At 44.9% G+C, this 14,915-nt stretch overlaps 1 protein-coding gene across 4 annotated transcripts in view; it reads left to right on the top strand.

The window, feature by feature from the left end:
* The window catches only part of SPTBN1 (spectrin beta, non-erythrocytic 1), a 118,038-nt gene that overhangs the window by 20,046 nt on the left and 83,077 nt on the right, over positions 1 to 14,915 (top strand). For all 4 annotated transcript variants that reach the window (XM_072333883.1, XM_072333882.1, XM_072333884.1 and 1 more), the window contains exon 2: positions 13,000 to 13,196. In XM_072333883.1, coding sequence (XP_072189984.1) covers positions 13,049 to 13,196 — 148 coding nt within the window. In that variant the 5' untranslated portion in view covers positions 13,000 to 13,048. The remainder of the gene's footprint in view (positions 1 to 12,999; positions 13,197 to 14,915) is intronic.

A 14,915-nucleotide genomic window follows, 5' to 3' on the forward strand; every position in this document is an offset into this window, starting at 1 on the left:
AGAGCTTGTGAGGCTTTAACATCTGTACCCAATTATTTAGCTCCTCTGGATGGTTTTTTTTTTTTGTTTTTTTTTTTTTGTTTTGTTTTTTTTGTTTTTTTTTTGTTTTTTGTCTTTTTTGCTGCAGCACACATTTCTCACTCTGAACTAATAGTACATAATAAGAAAACCTTGGTCTTTTGCCAGCACAAACAGGGCTCTGGCTAACTTCTGGACTGTTGGTGAAAGTAGAGAAGCAATGCAGCTGTTGGGTTGGGTACGTGCCAACTGAGGATCTATTTCCCAGACACAACCTCCCCCTCCCTCAAATCAGAGTGAAGTAACAATCAGATATTTTGCATGTCGTTGTTTCGTGCTGCTTTTTGTTCAGCATTGGTGGCTGCTCTGTGTTGTGACAGGGATGGCGCAAAGCATGGTAACCACTTGCAAGTGAGTAATTGCAGAAGAAATACAATGTTTTTGCCTTTGATATTTCCTGAGTACTTCAGAAGATGGGGGTTAGTGTGAAGAGTACTGTGTAACATAGCGTTGTTTCCCTGTGAGGTCAGTGGGAGGGACCACAAAGCTCTCTGGCCCAAGGATTATGTTATTTTTTTTGTTGCTGTTGCAAAGCGTTTTCCATTCCCTAGGTGCACAAAGCCAGCAAAACCTCAGTGTGCACATGACACAGTGCTTGCCCTGCCAGAAGCCTTTATAACAAAGCCCCAGTAACAATGGTTAGACATTTTGAGACTGCAAAATGTTGTGATGGGTGTGCTTGCTCTCCTTAGGGCGGTCAAAGCTCTGCAGTGGCCCCAAGAGGAGTACCTCTGGCTCCAGGCACCTGTCAGAGCCCTGCTTTTGGTCTGCTGCTTTTTTACAGTTATTTATTACAATTTCCTTACACTGTTTGTAAGTAGTGGTATTGTCTTGAGGTTATGGGGAAGTGTGTAGTGGTCCTATCAAAGCAGCAGACACAGTGTGGGTGTTACAGGACTGCCAGCCCTTTGCACAGGGCATCTGGTGTGCAAGTGTGCAAGGCAGGGCTCTGTCAGCCACCTGTCACCAGCAACCTGTAAGGAGTCATTGCTGTGTCATAGAAAATGATAAATGTCTCTGTCTGACATGAAAAAAACAAAACAAGACAAAACAAAAAACCGCATAGGGCCGGCTCTGCCCTCCTCAAAAAGGCAAAAAACAAACAAACAATCAAACAAAAAAACCCCAAACCAAAACAAAAACCCTTATTTGATGCTGAAAGATCAAAGAACCAAAATAACAACCCAAGCTATTTAAGATATTACTTTTCTGGGCCATTACTCCACATCCATCATCTTATTTCCCAGGGTTTCAAATTCTGGCCTGCATGCTTTTTTCTCCCAGGATACATCTCAAATTGTTTGGTCACAAATGCCCCAAATAACAAATTGACTTAATTTAGATGGCATTAAGGCTCTTTAACCCATTTCAAAGGGCAGGGATGCACTGGATACCTCCAGGCATGCATTTCAATTAAGGCAATGGGGATATATATTTATTTTCCTTGCCTGAAAATGCCTGACAATTTTATCTATGCATCAGATGGAGGTTGAAAGGGAAAGGTTTCTGTTAGTCTTGTCGGGAGTTGGCCAGAAAAATGTGAAGAATGTAGAAAGGAATTAACAGCTGGTGTCCATTTAAAACTTCAGAGAGGGCAAACAGACACAGAATGCTTGGCTTTACCTGCCATCTTCCTCTGCTTTGTGACCATGTGCTCCTTGAAGGTCAGTCTAGAAGTGAAGTGCACTGTGTGCATGTGGTGGCTTTGATTCTACTGCCCAGGGGTGAAAGAGGGAGTGAGGTTTTTAGTTTCCCCCTTTTGGGACCAGCATTTGAGCCATGTGTGGTTAACTCCAATGAGAAATATTGTCATTGCCATCTGCTATGTAACCTGGTGCTTGATTTGTAGGGCTACTGACATTTTTCCCTTTTACTGGAGAAGGATTGTTTAGAATATAGCTTTCAGTGGTGTTTCTGCTTTTGCATAGGCAGAATGCATGGAGGACCTCAACTCAAAGAGATGACAGCAGAGCTTTGAAATGGAGCCCTGTGCTCAGCACTGCAACAGCTGCAGGCGCCGGGCTGGGCTCTGAGCACAGCAGTGTGCTGCCTCTGGTGTGGAGACAGTGGTCAGCCTGGCCTGCTTCCTCTGTTGCTCAACCCGAGGGCACCTGTCATCCCAGTGCCGTGCTGGAGAAAGCTCTGCTTTTCCAAACACTGACTGGTTTGGTGTTACAGAAGGTTTGGCATCCCGGAAGCAACACTTGAGTGCCGTCTGTTGTAATCTCACCCAAATAAGAACTGTCCCATTTCCTCAGTAATTCTGGATTTACTTTCACTAGAAAATGAGAAGCAGGGACCCACGTGGTCCCTGTAACGGCCTCCAGTGCTGTGCTGGCCCTGGCCAGTGAGAGGCAAAGATTCGTATGACCTTGGCTGTGACTTGGGTTTCAACATCTGAAGGAAATGCTCCTTCTGGAGCTGCCTTTGAGCCTCCTCTGGGACCACCATACCGCCTGAAACTGGATTCTTTACTAGACCGGTCCTTCATCCAGACCCTGGTGTGATGAACAAAGCTTTTTCTCTGGTTAAAGCAGAGCCAGCAGAACTAGGGAGGTCTTGGGAGTGGGACCAAGTGCCAGGAGGTGGCCAGGCAGAAGTCACCCTGGGACAGCACCAGCTGCACTGTAGTGATGCCAAGTCTTCTCTTAATAAGAGACTCAGGGTATTGGGTTTGGGGTTGTTCCTCCATGAGCTGCTTCTGGAGCTTAGCATGCTGCTGAAACCAGCTGTTGTTCCAACTGCATTGCCTGTTGTTGCACTGTGAAAAGCATTAGCAAATCTTTCCTGTCCCAGAATCTGCTTTTTGTTGTTGCTATTTGTTTGTTTGGTTTTTGCTAATTCAAAACCTGCTCACTGTGGAGCAGGTTATTTCTTCCAGGCTGGCCCTTTAAATTGCTTCCATGCCTGCCTGGCTGTGAAATATCTCAAATAAACAAAGCCCAGAACAAAAGCCTACACAACAAAACATCCTTTTCTCCCTAGGCGTCTCCCTGGGTGCGGTTTCCCAGCCCTGCTCTGCAGTTGGGAGACAGAGCCAGAAGAGCTCCATCTCATTCTTCCTGTCCTGGAAGCTGTCAGCAGCAGTCCCCTGCCCAGCCTCTTTCCTGGGAAGCAGGAGGCTGCTTGGATTTCTCCTCCGTGGCTGAGAGCGATGGAGCCTTTTCCTGCCCTAAAATGAATGGCTCCAACCCGGGGGGTTTCTCTAGATATACAGCAGCATATCCTGAGGCTGCCGCCCATTTTTGTGTCCTTCCCTTTGTGTTTTCAGCCTCCTGTGGCCCAGGTGGGTTTCACATCCTGGGCGATACAACCAGGCAGTGATCCCAGGATTCCTACACATCTATGAGCTGAACATAAAATGCTTGTGGTGAGCTGTGTGTTATGCCCTGCTGTTTCCTGGACATACATCTGAATCTAGACCACCATAGTTTGGTGCTGTTTTTTTTTCTTCTTTCTCCAGCTTGATGGAATCATAATACTCCATCATACTCTCATTTTATTCTTGTTCCGGAGACATGTCTCAGTGCTTAAAGTGCTATTTTGATCAAAAAACCATTTTTTGCTGCCCCCCTTTTTTGTTCCATTCATCTTAGCTGCAGAATGTTCCAGTATCTGGGCAGCAGCACAGGAATATCACATTTTACCTTCTCTGTACAGGCACTTCTTGGTCTGCACTCCTGACCTACAGTCACCAAGTCAGCTATGCACATTTATTAACTGTCAAAGAAGTTGGAAGTTACAGCAGTAACAGAGTTAGAATGGGTGAGGTGGAGAACTGGAGAGGAAGAATAGAAGTGTGATAGAGCCAGCAGTTGGCAGGCTGAATCCTCAGGACTGTTTACTTGGCAGCTCTCCTCCTGTAAGGAGGTCAGAGCCATCTCAGGTTGCAGAAAGAGGAATTTGCTCATGGATGTCATTGTGCTGATTGCTGCAGCCAGCTTCTGGTTAGCTCTTGCATTCGTGCATTCTGAAGGTAGGTTCAGTTGTCCTCTCCTTGCAGACTTCTCTTATTAGCAATGAACAAAATTCCTTGTCTGATGTAGAGGCGTTGCTTCTACACTGGACCTTCTTGGTAGGAGCAAGAGGTGAGGAAGAAACTTCCAGTTCTGGCTTTATGTTTTGGACACTTCGCACAACATCTCCAGTCCTTCTCTCCTGCCCAGAAACTTGACTGTTGCTCTCTTCAGTTGGGTTAATATAATAGATGCAGAGTTGTAACTGCTGGGCACAGATATTCAGTCACCATGAGTTGAATGATCAAAGCTTTATGTTTTTCCCTCAGACTATCTCCCCTTAGATTGCAGGCTAGCCAGACCCTTGAGCTGCACTGTTTCTAAGATGCCCGTCAGCAGCCTGGATGGCTAGATACCACCTGGCACTGCCACTTTGCTGGAGCGCTGGGTCTGGAGAGCTGTCAAAACAAACAGGGATGTGGCTGAGGGCATTCAGGTTGTCTGGGGCTGCCTGCCAAGTTATGGTCATGGCTGGGGTCAAAATGTGAAGGTTCATCCACTGTTCTCCATTCACAGATGGTGATGCCTTCATCCAAAGAAGAACCACAAGTCTGACAGGCTTCAGGAAGTGAGAATGTCATCCTTTGTGTGTGGGCTTTTTTATTTTATTTCATTTTTTTCTGACACAAAAGTGTCTTTCAAAGTTCAGGGCTCTGGTTCTTGTAAGCTCTGAGTCATGAGAGGGTAGAGACCAGAAAATGGGAGACTCCTTTCTGAGGGCAGCAGTTTTTTCAGTGGAACTCTAGTCTGGACAAACATTTGAAAGAGTCTAAACAGAACTCTGTTCAATTCCAGTGAAGGAAAAGGTAAATATCACCGTAGTCAGATACCCTATATATTCACATTCTTTTGAGGAAGGTCAACCCACAGATAGCTCTAGAACATACTAAATATTGTCCTTTAAAGTCTATGACTTTGTGGCTTAGTGAATAGAATAAGGTTTGTTTGGAAGCTTCTTAACAGCGTTGCAACATGTCAGCTTTTATTTCTGCCAAATGGTGAGACAAAATGTTCTGGGCACACTCTACCAGATTAAAGATCCAGCAGAGTCGTGCATGAATACTTTCGACTGAGTTCTTCAGAGGTGTTTGAAAAATGCACCTTTGTTCTGCTTCGTGATGAGGATGAGGGTCCTTCGTGATGATGAAGATGGAGAAGGGCCAGATGCAGAGGCTTTTAACAAAATTACAAGGCTGTTCAAAATCTCCTTTGAAATAAGGTCCCATCTCTGTGCCGTGTCTTTGTAGGGATCCATCCATAAATATGGAGACAACAGATTTCAGAGTATATTTTTGCTTTCTTGCCCCATCCACTGTCACTGTGAAACAACTGAGTTATGCTTAAGCTGAAGTGTGTATCAGAATAAACATTATCTTGACAGTCAAGGTCTACATAGTAAAGGGCTTTCTTGTAGTTCCAGAATGGACTGAGCTGAGCTGGAACCTTTCTGACTTCAACCTCCGTTGATTTCATCTACTTGACTGCGTTATCCTTACAAACATGAGCATGGTATATGTTATAATGAACGTGTCATTAATCCAGGCTGCTCCCTTTAACGCTGTTAACTGACTGCCATCAGTAGGCCTAAATATGTGAGCTGTACCAGTAGCAGCTGCTGGCCTGCTGACGATCACATGGGCATATGCCAGCTGGGAGTTGCCAGTAACCCCACAGGTCAGCACCCAGAGGTGCACAAGCACACACTGCTTGTGCTATACAGCCTTCACAACTCTGAGGACACCATTCCAGTCACCGTACAGAATATAGTTCCTATTTCTGCTATTTGTTGCTCGCTTCTCAGTTTCAAAGGGACCAGCTGTACCTGCTTTTGGACTGTCAGCCACCAGAGTGTGTCTGCAAAGTTAGGCTAACAAATTCAGAAGATTCATTTAAAATGTTTAAGCTTGACTTGGATTTTATTTCATAGGAGTATTTTCATTGAGCCTAGGTTTTTTAAAAAGTTACCTTCTGAGTGTATGGAATCTGGCCAGCTTATCTCACACAGCAATACGCTATTTTCTCAAAACAGAAGTGAGAAGCTACTTCCTGGGATAGCCAAGATGACCACCAATAGGTGCAGGAATGGAGGAGTGGGAGAAAATGTGGTGCAGAATTGGTGAGCTGATCCCTTAGGATTTTTTCCAGCTAAGTCATTTGCATAGAAGAAGGGTGCTCCCAAATAGTTGATAACAGGCTGCCTTTAACCAGCTTAAGAAACACTATAAAGAAGATGCTGGAAGTGCTTTTTAAAGAAGCAGGTGTTGGTTTGGGAACGCACACATTGAAATCTGGGGATTTCTTTCTTAGCTTCATTATGAGCAGACAGTAGGATGGCAGTTTTAGAAAGTGCCCTGTTGGTATTTCATGAGTCAGAGTTTTGGGTGTTGAGCTGCGTTTCTTTTGGCCACGTTGTGTGTTAAGTTGGTTTCTCAGATGGAGTGATGCTCTGTGTAATGCTCTGGGCATCACCTGAGAAGCCGCAGGCTAGTCCTAGCTAAACTACATACCCTCATGCAGAATGACTCAATGGCATTTGGCTATGGCTTGATTCGTAGTGGCAATGTTCAAGGAAAACTGTAAGTCCATGAAGTAAGAGGTGGAGCACTCTGTGTTTTGTTTGAAAACAGAATAAGGCCATTGTATTCTTTAAGCCTTGGACTAGTGTTCACATTATGTGGAGGTTTATTTACGTAATGCTGATGCAAGTTTTTTACCTCCATGTGTAACTCGATGCAAACCACCATCCTGTGCGTGTATCTCTGTACAGTTTCCTTTCAGCAGAGGAGGAAAATGGCTGCTTACAAGTGTGCTGGTTATCAGAGCCCTCCCTGCTGCCTGCCCCCAGCAGCCTGACAAGCTGTCCTACTACTGCATTCCTCTGGTGATGAGGGGAAGAGGAAGGGCAGGCCCAAAAGTGGTTTGTGCTTACCCCACCCTTAAGTGCTTTGTGTGGTAATGCTCTCTACGGCCTGATTTTGCACTCATCTTTACTAACTGCTTTCAAAAAACCATCGCTCTGCCTGAAAGGCCTCAGTTTTCTGTCTGGGACAATTAGTATCAATTAGTATATTCTAGAGTCTTTAGGAAACTGTTGAAATCCGGATTTGCTGGGTAGTGGATAAGGAACTGGGTGAAGTTGTGTAGCCTAGCATGTGGAGAGAATCAGACTGGCAAATTGCAGTGGTTCATGCCTGAATTGAAAGTCTTCAAATACACATTTGGTTTTGATCTATCGAATCAGTTTTGTTGCATGCTGGGCTATGAGTGCTACATTGCCTGAAGCATTTGACATCTTTGTTGTGTGTGCTATACGTATCGGTCACAGGTGCTGCTGAAAACACCAGGGTTTCCAGTACACAGTGGACTGTATTTTTGTTTACGGGAGCAGTGTGAACACTTCTTGAAGTTGTTTTGATGCTTTAGTGACAACTCCCTGTCTCCCAGCTAGAACGCTGCATCCTGGGGATTGCAGAGGAAAACTGAGAACTTGCAAAACTCCGAGCTCTCATCTGCTGGCTTTTACATGATGGATTATTTGAGACGTGGGAAGTAGGCCTCTCAATGTGAAGGACAGGCTGTATGTTTTTAATGACCTTTTTCCACTTTTCCAACCTGCACTGGCAGCAGAGTCTCCAGTCTTGCTTTGTTTGTGCATTCCTGAAGTGTCTGTGCCCTACACATTGATTGTGGCATTTGACTCCCCAGTAGCACAGCCTGTCCACCCTTTTCCTGTGACCTTTCAAGGGACTTTCAGCTCTCAGCCCCCGCATCTCAGAGCATGCGGGGCCAGAGAAGTCTGCACCAGTGAGAGGGTTGACTCATAGCAAACAGGAAAGCAGAGACAATTTGTAAAGTGGTTTTGGGCCAGAAAATGCAGAAACACCATGGTTCTGTTTGTTAAAAAAAATAAAAAGATGAGTTCAGGATCCAGACCCTACATGTGAGAGAGGATGTTGTAGGTCAGGGGAATTAAAGCCTTACCAAAGCAGTGCCTTTATTGTTTTACAGCTGGATTAGCAGTTGAAACAAGAAGCCTGAATGTCAGCAGTTGAGTTGTTAAACCCCACCATGAGGATGAGGTCTCTCTCCCTGCAGCTCACCTAACACCAAGCAAATGTCTCAGGGCTGGGTGTGAGGACAGGATGGGAGCCAGCTCCTTCAGATGTCTGGCTAAGGAGTGAGAGGAACGGAGACATGCGCTTTCCAGTTGTTCTGAAGTTTACATTAAAACCCTTTCAGTTCCATTGTTTGGTAGAGTTCTGATTTCTATTTTTTGTTAATACTTGCAGGATTTGCGTCGTGGGGGTGTTTTGAACTTGTATCTAATGTTGCACACAGGAGCTTCTCCTAATGTGTCCCTGTTGAGTTGAGTAGTCCAGTTCTCCTTTTTTTGGAAGTTAAGAATTTCACCCTGATGAGAAGACAAGATGTATCTGGATTCTGGAAACTTGGAAGGATTTCCAGATCTTCTAGCTCAAATATGAGATTCAAAATGACATCTTAGAAATATTTGCTGTCTATTGAGCTGCTGTTAGGAGAAAACTGAATATTGCTCAGAATGAACATGAAGTCTAGTTGCATCTTAACTAGATTTTCTTCCTTCTTATTATAATAATAATAGTAAGTACTCCAAGTGAATTTGTTGCTTAAGAGCTGGATTAATTGCCCTTCTCTGAGTCACCAGTAGTAGGAGAAAGGCAGTACAGGCTGGGGCTGGAAGCATCTGGAGGTGGAAGACCTGTAAAAGGGGTAATCAAATTAATTTTTGTGCTTGTCCAGCCTTAGTTTTCAAGAAGTCCTAACAGAAAGGAGGCAGATGGTAATCTTGGTGTCTTTGGTTTACGTACTTGTTATACAGGAAATGGGTATAAACCATTGTCATTTTTTACAGCAGTTGCTCTCATAGCCCCATATGGCCTATGATTCAAGCATCCGTGTTCCATTTTCAGCCCTTTCAACCATGCATGCAACCAGTTGCATGCAATTTGTCTTAACTGTCAGGGAAACTGCAATAGGCTGAACTGTGAGTTAGCCAAGGGATACACTACTTATATAAGTAATGAGGCCATTTGGGATTCCTGTTCAAAATACTTTTTGTGTAATCATAACATCATAAAACCTCCCTGACAATCTGTGAGGTGGTAAGGGTAACGTGAAACTAATGGCAGCTTAGAACATTCAACGGGAGAATTGTAACTCTTGAAGGAATAATGTTTACTTTGAAGATAAATGCAACTATTAAGAAGTAATTCCAGGTGTGTGGTTACGGCAGAATCTTAGTGATTAGTCTTAGCCCGTATAGTGGATTACATTATTGCATTTGAAAGTAGCCAATGAATTTTTCTTAAATGAATTCATTCTTCAGATGGTCTGAATAAAACTATTTATTTTCTGTTATCTGAGAAACAAACAGAGCAGAATCTGGTTTATTTATGAAAGCAAACACAAAAGGTCTGACCCTTGGCTATTGCCTTTGAAAACTATCTGAGAAAAAGCTTTTCCTGGTAGCTGGTTCTTTCTTGAAGCCATTTATTCTTTTTTGAAGATAATGCCAACCCCTCCACTCCCAAATTATGCAATCTATTTTAAAGAATGCTTTGAAATGAAATGGTTTCATCTCTTTACTCTCATAAGATCTTCTGGTATTGTGTCAGCTCAGCAGAAGGCAATAATGTGTTACAGTTCAACAATGAAGACAGAATACTTCTTTGCATCATGACAGGTCTGTGCTGAATGCTTTGGGGACTGTAGCAATTGCATGCTCCTTATTAGTTCACCTATCCCTGTAATTGCCTGCTAAAGTTTCCAAGGCCTTGGTGCATACAGTGCAGCCACGTAGGTTTAGGAGGACATGAACTAGGTGAGAAATCCCAGTGCATATTTTCTGCTTTTAAGCCCTATTTAGAGGCTGCTTAGAGTGTCTGCCTGCATTGTAATGAAGTTGGGACCAACCATTTCTGGCATGTCTTGTTACCAGTATGCCTGCTGTCTTTGTATTCTGAGAGTGGGTTGGTTTGGAGTCTTCCCTATTGAGACCATTCAGGATGTTGACAGATGAAAGTCCTGTTACATTTGATCTCCATAGAAAACACTGTTCTGCTATTAGGTTGGTATTCCAATTTAAAGCCAGGCTGGGATGTTTAAATTACAAAAGCTGTTTTCCTGCTGGAACGCAGGCTTTCTTCTGTCCATGTGCTTCCTCTCTGCACTATGTATTCCATAGTGATTTCCTACAAGGGAGTTAGTAGGCACTTTGCACACGAGTGGAGAGTGCTGCAGGAAGCTATTGGTAAACAGTGCAGTCCCTCTTGCTTTGTGCCGACTGATCTCTGCAGTGGAAGTGCAACCAAATAAACTGCAGCAGTTCGGTGCAAGTAACATGTCAGGCTTAAAAAATGCATGGATGCATATGAGTAATACATGTCTTCTACACCGGTATATCTTCTGCACCTCCTAGCTGTGGCTGTTTGTTCAGTTGGCATCCGAGAGAAGAGAGCTTGGGTCAGCTAGTAGAAACAGATATTACTTTTAATATATCAGCTTTACAGGACCAGTGCAAAAATGCAACTTTTCTAACCCTACAGGTGTGGGTAACAGGCTTGTTCAGTGCTCAGTTTACCTTTGTTCAGTTGGAAGAGTCCCCTAAAGGCCATCTGGTCCAACTCCCCTGCACTGAACAGGGATACCCGCAGCTCCATCAGTGCGCAGAGCCCCATCCAGCCTGACCTTGGCTGTCTGCAGGGATGGGGCACCACCACCTCTCTGGGGAACCTGTGCTACTGCCTTTACTTGTGCCAGTGCCTTATTGTCAAAAACTTCTTCCTTATATCCGGTATAAACCTCCTCTTTTAGTTATCATATCATAGTATCATAGTATTGTGCGAGTTGGAAGGGACCTTAGAGATCATCGAGTCCAACCCCCAGGATTCGAGCCCTCTGTGTAGCAGTGCAGCACTTCTACCACTTGCGCCACAGGGGGAATTCGAACCGGATCCTCCGGTGTTGCAAGTGGCAGTTCTTCCACCGTGCGCCACCGGTGCACCATTTCCCCTTGTCCTGTCACACAAATCCCTCCAAAGTCCGTCCCCTTCCTTCTTACAGCCCCTTCAGACACTGAAGGCTGCTCTCAGGTCTCCCACAGCCTTCCCTTCTCCAGGCTGCACAGCCCAGCTCTCTCAGCCTTCCAATGGCTTGTGGCATCTCTACTGAACTAGCATGCAGCTGCACCCAGATATTAGGGCCACTGCTTTTATTATTATGGTTTGAGCTGCTGCTTTTTTCAGGGCATGTTGCCTACGTTGTCGAGTGATTATAGATGCAGGCAGTTGGAAAGGTTGGGCGCTACGTAACAGCCTGACTCTGCTCGTTGTTTATAGAGGGTTTAATTGGAATTAACCCTGATTTCTGCCTGCGTGCGGGAATCAGTGGGAGGCTTTGTCCGAGATAGAGGCCGCTCAACCCACAAAGGGCCCGCGGTCACGGCTCCTGATGGAAGGCTTCGGGCCGGCAGGGGGCAGCACGTCGCCTCCTCCTCGGGCCGCCGCCCCTGGCTCCGCGCCCGCCTCTGCGGGGCCTCCGCAGCGAGCTCGGTCCGCCGCCACCTGCTGCCGCCGGGCGCGCCGGGGAGGGCGGGGCGCGGGGAGCCGCGGCGGTCCGCCATGGAGATGGGGCTGGGCGGGAAGCGCGGGGTTGGACACCTGCTCTGAGGTGGAAGGTGCGGCGTTGGTGGAGCTCCGTGCTGTGACCCGCTATCTGCTCGGCTATTTTAAACATCGCAAGGGCGAGTGTGAGAGCAGAAGGAAATAAACGGCTTAGCAGCCATTTATAGCATTCTTCCTCTTCCCCTAGAGGAGGTGTTAGGCTCTCTTATACCTGCACTGCGGATGAGTAGGTGCAGATTCCAGTCAGAAAGCAGTGTGAGTGTATTGGCACAGCCTGTCGCATGGAGGGGCCTAGTTTCGGGAGTCATGCTGGTCAGGGGGGTCAGAGCCATGCTTTGTGTGTGGTGGGCATTCCCAGGAGCACACACACAGGCAGCATGTGTGCAAGAAATGCTGCTTCAGGTCTGTGTTAAAAAGCTTCTGCTGATTTAATGCTTGTGCAGCTTTTACCTACAGTGACCTGAAAGGAGGCCGTGTGAGGTGGGGTCAGCCTCTGCTCCCAGGGAACAGCCATGGGACGAGAGGGGATGGCCTCATGTTGTGCTAGGGGAGGTTCAGGTTGGCTGTTAGGAACAACTCCCTCTCCCAAAGAGCGGTGAGGCAGTGGCACAGCTGCACAGGGAGTGGTGGGGTCACCATCAATGGAGGTGTCCCAGAGCCGTGGGGATGTGGCACTGAGGAGCATGGGCAGTGGGTGTGCTGGGGGATCCCAGTGGATTTTTTCCACCTTTATAATCCCGTGATTCTTAAACATTTATTTATCTATTTATTTATTTTTATCAGAATTTTCACTGCTTTGTAAAAGTTTTGAGGTCTTCTTTGCACTTCAGGGTTTTCTTAGCAGTCTTGCCCATGTGACCATATGCTTTAGTCAATAGTCGTGGATCTATAAAAGAGACAGGCTGCTCTTGAAAATAGCCATTATGAAGGTGTCTTACTGCACTGTTTCGTGCGTGTTCCACTTGCACTGTGTGCCATCCAACATGACAGTACTGCAAGTGTTTATGCACAGAAACAGAATTGTTGGAAGGGACCCTTAAAGGCCATCTGGTCCAACTCCCCTGCTCCATCAGGTGCTCAGAGCCCTGTCAAGCCTGATTTTGTGTGACTCCAAGGATGGGGCCTGCACAGCTTCTCTTCAGTCTCTTGTAGTTTTGCTTTCATCGATAAGCTTGAGCATTATTACTTACTTCCAGCATATGTTGTCTAAACCCATCACACTGTTATGTACTTTTGTTTTACAGAGGATTTTAAGAAGAATCCGATGCTGAGAATAGATTAAGAAGACTCAGGATGACGACAACAGTAGCGACAGATTACGACAACATTGAAATCCAGCAGCAGTACAGTGATGTCAACAACCGCTGGGATGTGGATGACTGGGACAATGAAAATAGTTCTGCTCGACTGTTTGAGCGATCTCGCATCAAGGCCCTAGCTGGTAAGTACTCATCACATAGTCAAAACTCTGATATACTGTATGCAAGTGGTAGTATGGCGTAGTCTGACATCAGTGCCTGTGTTTTGTTGGTAAACTAGAGCTGAAATTTTCCTGAGGACAAGTGCAGTTTGACTGAAGGATTTTTGATATTTATTCCTTCCATTGACATCAGCGGGACCTGATGTTCTTATATTGCTTTTCAGGATGTGCTCATATATGGTGTCTCATTTAAAAAAACAAACAAACAAAAGCTATTCTAGAATACTGTTTAATCTGTTCCTGAAACAACTCTGCTAGATTTTGCTGGCTGGTAAGTGCAGTGTATATAATTGTATATACATTTCCGGTATTCTCTGGAGGTTCACATAGGCAGCCATCTGTTTTTATCCTGAATGGGCTCTTCAGAGGTGACTTTAAGTCACACCAGGTTACTGCAGTGATACGACATAATTAACACTGATCTTCTGTGGCAACAAATGACAACAGTGCTCTTCTTGCATACCCTAATATGAGTTTCTGAGTATCAAAATTCCTGATGGAGAAGATACCAGTAACTATTTCATCTTCCTATTAACTTTCCAAATAAATTGCTTGAAATGTCAGTTCTAACCAATATCATCTATTGAGTTACTCTCATGAGCAGAGAAATTAAATTGGAGTGAGTCTGCTTTTCCTTAAAACGTATCACTATTGCATATTAAAAGTTGTACGTTAACCAAATTTGCTTATGCAGCAAGGAGATTATGTTGTGTCCTCTCAGCTCTGAGGCATTGCCATGCAAAGCGATTTTTATGCATTCTGTAAATAATTTCCTGACTCTTATGGTAGTGTGCCCACGTTCCTGACCTCTGAACAAAATGCCTTGGTGGTGTGGGACAGGCTTGTAAGCATGGAAAACAACTCAAAATCTGCTGAGCTTTCCACTATTGAAATTTCAGTTACAGGGAATGTTTGAAACCCAGCGTTTTATAACAAGTTGAAGCAGGTTTATTAAGTTTGCTGTACTGAGACAAAGGTCTCATGTGTTTAATCTGTGATTCCAATGAGACTGTCTGAAGCATAGTGTACGCTTTCTCGTCTTCTTGCCAGCTGCAGGAATGCATTAGATGCAGAATACCTCTGTGTACCAGGCTTAGGGCAGGATCAAATTTGGAGCTGAGTAGCAGGGACATGAAATAGTTCATGCAGGTGGGCAAAGAGCAGATCGTGTAACCCTTGTTGAGGGAAGTATCTGTATCAGCTTAATGGGACTGCTTGCAGAAAGGGTGTGTCTTAATTAGGTTCTACTGTCTTAAGAAGACTTGTTAAATATACAGCAGCTCATCACAGCGTGAATTTGCAGTTACAGGTAAAATGCAAGACTTGGGATGAGGCTGTGCCAAGTGGGGTCAGAAGTATCCCGATAGATATTTATGAGGGGAGACTGGTTTAAACTGTCCTAAAACAAGAAGAATCTTGACCTGAGTTTTTTAGTTTGACCTTGTTTAAGAATAAATTGTTTCACTCCTGCAGTGTTAGCAGATGTAAGCTGTATTACATTCTTGATGTGCACAAGTGCTTTAGTAGAAATCTCACTCGCTCGCAGGATTCAGTCCCCACATCTAGCTTTTACTGCAGTTTGTTGCTGCACTTAATTTTACAGCAAACAAAGCTTCCCCCCTGAGTAATGAATAATAAACATGCAACTCTTACTCCAAGAAGTAATGCAAGGAAAGTACT

Source organism: Excalfactoria chinensis, chromosome 3 (genome assembly GCF_039878825.1).
Source record: "Excalfactoria chinensis isolate bCotChi1 chromosome 3, bCotChi1.hap2, whole genome shotgun sequence".
NCBI classification, from domain to species: Eukaryota; Metazoa; Chordata; class Aves; order Galliformes; family Phasianidae; genus Excalfactoria; species Excalfactoria chinensis.